At 45.1% G+C, this 7289-nt stretch overlaps 1 protein-coding gene across 2 annotated transcripts in view; it reads left to right on the top strand.

Moving 5' to 3' along the window:
- The window catches only part of sema6a (sema domain, transmembrane domain (TM), and cytoplasmic domain, (semaphorin) 6A), a 129099-nt gene that overhangs the window by 100155 nt on the left and 21655 nt on the right, over positions 1 to 7289 (top strand). For both annotated transcript variants that reach the window (XM_084054064.1, XM_084054063.1), the window contains exons 16-17: positions 2426 to 2484; positions 3441 to 3461. In XM_084054064.1, the coding sequence (XP_083910190.1) occupies positions 2426 to 2484; positions 3441 to 3461 (80 nt within the window). The remainder of the gene's footprint in view (positions 1 to 2425; positions 2485 to 3440; positions 3462 to 7289) is intronic.

The following is a 7289-nucleotide window of genomic DNA, read 5'->3' as shown; positions in this document are numbered from 1 at the left end:
CAAGTGTAAAAGTTCCCTACCATGCACCTTTTCTAGATTAGTGGAGTAGCAACTTTGCAGCGGCAGCTCAGCGTTTTAATAGTAGGACTTACTGTATGAATCAGTGTTAACATCTAGATACTGTACTGTAGATACTCTACTTGTTTTATGATCATTCGAAAGTGAAAGCTTAAGACTGGTAATCTTATGTGAATCAAGGTCACACGGAATAGACGACATTCAGGAAGCATTATTCTTACCTATTGTATGTGTGTGAGGCTAATCTGTGATCAGCTCTTCTGTTTGGTATGAATCCTTAAATGCTATTGTGTTTGACCTGCATTTTTCCCACCATGTTCCTTGTGCATAACCACTGAATGACTAGATCGGGTCTGATGCAACACAATGCTTCTTGGCTGGCTCGATTTCAAGTTACTTAAATGTATCGGATGAATGTAAGTTAAATATGCATTATTCAGTTTCACTGGGATCGCACTGTTCAACTTAAACTGACTTGCCCCCTGACACACTGAGTGACTGTCTTCTTTGGTACGCCCTACTTGGGATTTGAACCCATAACCTAATGTACACGCTGAGGTTCATTCTCTTATACGAGTGCGTGCGGGAGCTCTTTGGGGAGTGCTTTTGACTATCCATTGTTAATTCATCTGTGGAACAAGTGGAATTTAAACTCCCAAACTCCTAACCTCGAGTTCAAGCCGGTAGATTTACATTCTCACCAACGGAGCCGTGCAGGACGTCACTGCCTGCTGCTACTGTGCGAGTCTTAATGTGTCCGTGTGAGCTCATCGGAAGACTCGAACCCATATCCTCAGCGTCGCCAGTGCACACACGGTTTTGGGTAAGGGGAAGAGGCTATGGGTGGTCTACAATGCATAATGCCTTTGTACTTAGACATGTCTGTATCTGCCTTGTGATTATGACAGACTGTGATAAAAGAATCAGATAAGCAGATTAAACATACAGCCACATATGGAGAGACAATGATGTGGGCCTTTTGTTGTTGTTGTAGTCATTTTTCATGGCAGTTGTATTATACTGTCTACAGTAAAATGGGAAATTGTTAGTTATTAGTGAGATGGCTGTACTTTAAAGTTGTGCTTGCCTCAGTGTTGAATTTATTTCGTAATATATAATTCACAATTCAGGCAGCACCACAAGATAAAAAAAATGTTCTTGGCAAGATATCACAATATGAAATGCCAGATCTCTGTTCCTGCAGTTCTGTTGTACTGTGCACTGGTTTTCTTCTGCCGAAGGTGTTTTGTTGTTTATTCCCGTTTAATATTAGGTCTGTGCCGTCAACACCGATCGGGGGATCAGGGTGGGTGGTGTGGTGCGTTTTTGGAAAAATGATTCCCCTTCCTTCATGCTGTGATTGTGGCCAGTGGAGGGTGAGGAAGATGGGATGTGGGTGGGTGAGAAGGAGAAGCGGGCGGAGTAAGGGGGAGGGGGGGGGGACGTTGTGCGGGAGGCTGTCAGGCGTGACTGTGATCCTGGTTGACAGTTGGTCCGCTCTGTTTCACTGATCTCCTTATAGCGCCTGCTTGGTGGTCTCTAAAAAAGAACTACCAAAAAAAAACATGCAGCTCGCCTGTCTTAACCTCTCTCTCTTTCTCTCTCTCTCTCTCTCTCTCTCTCTCTCTCTCTCTCTCTCTCTCTCTCTCTCTCTCTCTCTCTCTCTCTCTCTCTCTCTCTGTCTCTATCTCTCTGAAAATCTTTGACTCTGTCTCTCTGTCTGTATTTCTCCGTATGCCTGTTGCTCTCCCTCTCTCTCTCACCCCCTCTCTCTCTCACCCCCCGTCCACCCCGTCATATGATGGCACCCCAGCATGGTTCCCCTTCCCTGGCCTGGCTGTGGGCCATGTGATTTCGATTATAGCTTTGTATCACTCTGTTCAAATGGCATGCTCTCAAGTGAGGTTTCTCTTTATGCGGAGGGAGGGGTGTTGAGGTTTTCGCTGGTTTAGGGATGCTTTGCAACGTCATCATTTTTTGCTTAGCTAACAGTTATCATTATCTGTTGACAATTATTGCAAATGTTCTCATGCATTCTAACTAAATATTTATCGCTTGTAGTGAGACCCACTATTATCTGGCTAACAGCCCTGTGTTTGCTGTGGTTTGACTATGGTTTCATGTCCGGAGTCCTTTATCGCAAGTGCTTTTCTTTGGCCTGCACAGTGCCCGCTCATCTTTTTACTTGATTTCTTGCCAATATTGGTTTTCGTCTTGGCTTATTGCAAGATACAAAAACCACAAAGTTAGCTTGTGGGCTATGGGTTTGTGTTTGCTGCTGGGGTCCATGCAGCATCTTATCAATAGTTAGCTTGTTGTTGTAGCTGGTCTTTTTCTGGTGTGTGGCGTGGCCTGCATGGCGTGGCCTGTTTTCAGCTGCTGACCATGATGTCTCTGTTCCCTGCAGATCGGCCTTTGAGCAGGACGTGGAGCATGGCAACACAGATGGCCTGGGAGACTGCCAAAGTAAGCAGGCCCCCTTCCCTCCATCTTTCTCTCATTTCTTCTCTGCGCTTTCCCTCCCCTTCCTTCCTTCCTTCCTTCCTTCTTTCCCTGTAACTGTCTGCCTCTTCCCTCCATTCCCTCTCCTCTCTGTCACCTTTCTCTCTCTCTCCGTCCCTCCCTCACGATCCTTTCTCTCAGGTCCGTTCGTCCATCTGTCCCTCTGCCTCCCACCCCCTGTTTTCTCTGGTTCTTCTGGTGTTGATGGTACTCAATAGCCTTGTGTCCCATAGGGCAAGGACTGCCACATGCAAAAAGCGCAACACACAACACATGCCTTCATCGACACAGGGAAACGGTTTACCCAAAGCTGTCATAGAGTTCAATTCAATGCAAGACACAAGGCAGAGAACACACAACCCCAGCCAGCCACTCTCAAGCCCGCCTGGCCACTTAAAAGCTCTCTTTTATTCTAGACCATACAGCGATGCAGACAATTGATTTCTTTCTGTCGACAGTGGGAAATCCAAAATGCGTCTTCGTCTAAACTTGTTTTCATATGTGTCATGTTGTGTGCACTGTGATATTTGTTCAACGTGACATTCAGCCGATTTGGATGCGAGTCAGTTTTCAGGCACATGTTCACATTAAAACACCCCCCCAACTCATTTCATTTCATTTCAATTCGGTTGACTCCGAGGAAAGTAATGGCTGTGAATATGCCTTTCATTCGATTTGACCAGCATGTTTTGCCAAGGGAGGTAGTAACATTTGACCTGCATTAGCCGAAGGAGCCATTTATAGATCACCACTGATTAGATGTTGGGACAACACTGAACAGCTAGTCGATTTCAAATTACTTTAAAGGTTGTGTTTTTTTTTGTTTGGAGTCTCAGTTTGTTTTTATCATGTTAAAGCACAGAACTTCTCTAATTCTGCACTAACGCATTTTCCCTTCATCTTTTTCCCCCATTTTCTAGATTCCTTTGTGGCTCTCAATGGTAAGTATTCCATGTTAGAGGTAATCAGATAAAAGGACGAGGAGAGCTGCATTTCATCTCCCCTCACTCTTTTATCTTCAGCCCCGCCCACTTCAGCCAATCAATCACTCACTCCCTCTCAGGGAAATGAAAACCCCGCCCACATGCACAACGAGAGGTTATTAATGACTCCAGGGTTTTTTCACTGGAATTAATTTGATTCCCTCTTTTTCTTTTATAGACGGTCAACCCAATCATGAAGGTCATGAAAGGTTGCAGCATGGTCAGTTTAAACACTTGCAAACCCCAAAGTCCAGTTGACCCCAGCCCTAAATCAGTCCCTTTTGTTTAGAATTGTTTAGAACAGTGGTTCTCAAACATTTTGGTGTGAAGTACCTTAATTAATATGTAAATATTTTGTGCTCATGAAAGAAGATTTGTTTTCAAAATGTTCAATATTATTCCAAATTTGTCAAGATTTTTGTCAAAATTGCAGATCTACACGTTGACTACGCAACGCATCACGAGGCGTTGTGAGCTTGTAGATCAGCTATATGAACTGATTTTGATGCTACATTAAATAATATTGTTGGGAACCCCCTCAAGAATCCCTGGGCGTCCCCAGACCCTACTTTGAGAACCACTGGTTTTGAACCTAGTATTCAGAACCTTACAATTAGAATTTATTCTCACTGCCTGTTTTCTGGATTCTGTTAGACCTGCATTCTTGACCCTCCCCTCCCTGAGATTGAAGGCTCCCCACCCTGTTGTCCAATAGCATCGATTAGCCCTGACCTTTGCTTACCTAATTGGATGGATCTGCTTGTTAGTGGTTAAGGGCTTGGTGGTGAGGGGATGCATCAACATGCACATTAATAGTACAACTTGTTGACAGACAGAGAGAGAGAGGGAGAAAGAGAGAGAGAAAGAGAGAGAGAGAGAGAGAGAGAGGGAGTTTAAACAGAAGCTTGTCTGTTTAGAGTGAGTAAGACTTAGATGTGTGTTTGCAAACCACAACCAAGCATTGTATGGTTGGCACAGAGTATACATACACTCCACGACTGCTTATACAAAAAGGGCAAATGTAAACATGCTTGGATGCATGCCTTCACTCCTGCATGCGCGCGCGCACGCGCACACACACACACACACACACACACACACACACACGCACACACACACACACACACACACACACACACACACACACACACACACAGACACACAGACACCTTTGATCTCTGACTCATTTTAAGTGATATATATATATATATATTCTCTCACAATCATACAACACAATTCCCCAATCATACCTCCGTTAGTGTGTTTACAACGCATTCTAGGTGGCGGCTGATTGATGTCATTTTCTCTCTTCGAGGGCTTTTTAGGGAATGGTAAACAGATGTGATCCGCCTGCAGCTCTGTCACACTTATCTGTGACACCGACGAGCATGCGCGGGCACACACACACACACACACACACCCAAGCACGCATAAACGCACGCACGCACAGATTCACACACACATACTTTGCAGCTGCTAGATCAAAACATTCAGATCCATATGGAATGAGACGAGAATATCTATTCTGAAGTAATTTCACATCGCCTGACTCCCTCAGTAACCCCTGATGGCCACCCCCCATTGTGAGGCTCCTTTTGTAGATATAGGGTCAGGGATAAAGCATCGCTGTTGATGTGCTCTCCAACAATGCTGAATACTGTATGTTCGTACGGATTTGGCTTTGGGTTTTGAGACACACACACACACACCACACACACACGCACGCACACGCACACGCACATACACATACACATACACATACACACACACAATCTAGTTTTTTAGTGCCAGGCACAACAATAGCAGATCTCCAACTGGTGAACTGTAGCAGATGTACAAGCTAACAACTTGTGAGCTTGACAAAATAGACATTAAGCATTACACAAGGAATTTGTACAGCTACACGGATGAGCACTCACACGTGCACACGTTTACAAACACATTCACTCTGGCATGTACACATTGTGTACCTACACGTCAATAAACACTTGCAAACATGCATGCACACATCGATAGACCAAAACACGCACGTGCGCACACACACACACACACACACACACACACACACACACACACACACACACACACACACACACACACACACACACACACACACACATAGTACATACATGCGTGCAAACATACATACACTCACAGACAACACCTAGGTTGCACTTCTGCATAAAGTCTCAGACTCAGTCTGTCTGCCAGCAGTAGATATGGACTTAAAGATAACAAAAAAAAATCCCTCTCTCTCTCTCTCTCTCCTCCCCTGCGCCAGACGTGACATCCTCTCCTCTCTTTTAATCTGGAGAAAGAGAGGGATGTGCATCCGTCGGCAGTTTAGTTTTTCTTTTCACCGAATCTGCAGAAGAGCTGAGCTGAGGCTCCCAGAACACCCCCCCCCCCCCACACTCTATGTGTGTCATCTGCCTTGAATTGCACTTCCCCTGGTGTTGGGCGGGGGGTTGAATTATAAAATAGGCCTGTCACACTAATCTCTCAGCCTTGGGCCAATAGTTAAATAAATCATTTTAATGATTGCTACGCCACACGGGGAGGAGGAGGATGCTGGTGGGGTTGGGTGGTTGGGGTATGGGGGGGATGTTAGTCGGTGCTGCTGTGCCCAGTTCACCAACCAAGCAGTAGTGTTAGCCCCCTCAAATGTCACCCTCATTGAACGAGTGCATGGACACAATATTTTTCGCAATCCTCGCAAACACATACGTACACTTGCGTGCATACTGCGCCCACATTGAAGGGAGCGTGTTAAAATGGTTTACTGTAGTCCAGGTGGGGGGGTGGGGGTGGCTGATTACCAGCAAAGCTGTTGATCAGAGCGTAGCCCATCTTCATCTTTAACATAGGGGCTTAAACGCTGCCTTCCATAACATAACAACTCCTATAACTCACAGCATGGCCAAGTGCAGCTTATACGAAAATCATCTACGGTAAATTTGCCACGAGTACGTGGGACGCATAATGCCAATGCTGTGGCTTAGAAATATGCCTCCTCTTGTTAAACGTATGGAGGGACCTTCGTAAACACCAAGTCTGCGATACGAGCAGATGTACAGAGACGAGCAGGCAGAAGACTTGACAGTGATCGATTGAGACGGTGGAAGAAGAGCAGATGAAAGATGGGGTGGGGGGGGGTTGTGCTAGGGCTAGCAGCAATGAGACGGTGCTAACACTTTTACATTTGAAGATGTGCAAGTGAAACTTTCTCTAAAGGTTGTAGTAAATGAATACTAATCTCCAGATATATCCCAATCATGCAGATGTCTCCTGTCTTGCGATCCTCATCATGGCTCTGACCTCACTAGCTGAGTTGTGATACCCTGTTGAACTGTTGGCCAGTCATCCTGACTCCCATTAGGAAGTGTAATTACAGGGATGAGTTCGATCGGAGGAAATTAATTAAGCCTTTACAGCGACCTCAAATGATTGATCTGCTAAGTCTTCCAAAATGTGCTGTGCTTAAATGAAGACAGACAGGCAGGCAGACAGACAGACAGGGGATGAAATCAGTGTTTATGGCTGTCCTTCTAAATAAAAAGAGGTTTCGAGGCGTTAAAGTAATGCCACATATATATTTGTGTTAGTTTATTAAAGGATCCCCATTAGATACACATGAATGAGCCTTTAGTCTTCCTGGGGTCTTTTGCAGTGAGAACAGGAGAGAGATGGAGTGTACATCCCAAGTCCCTTATTCCCGTCCATGTTTCTCTCATGTGCCTTTTTTCCTTGTGTCTTCGTCTTATCTGAGGATATACGGAGAGACGA

Source organism: Gymnoscopelus microlampas, assembly GCF_963454915.1.
Source record: "Gymnoscopelus microlampas genome assembly, chromosome: 4".
In the NCBI taxonomy this organism is placed as follows: Eukaryota; Metazoa; Chordata; class Actinopteri; order Myctophiformes; family Myctophidae; genus Gymnoscopelus; species Gymnoscopelus microlampas.
This window is presented reverse-complemented; position numbering and strand designations above follow the sequence as displayed.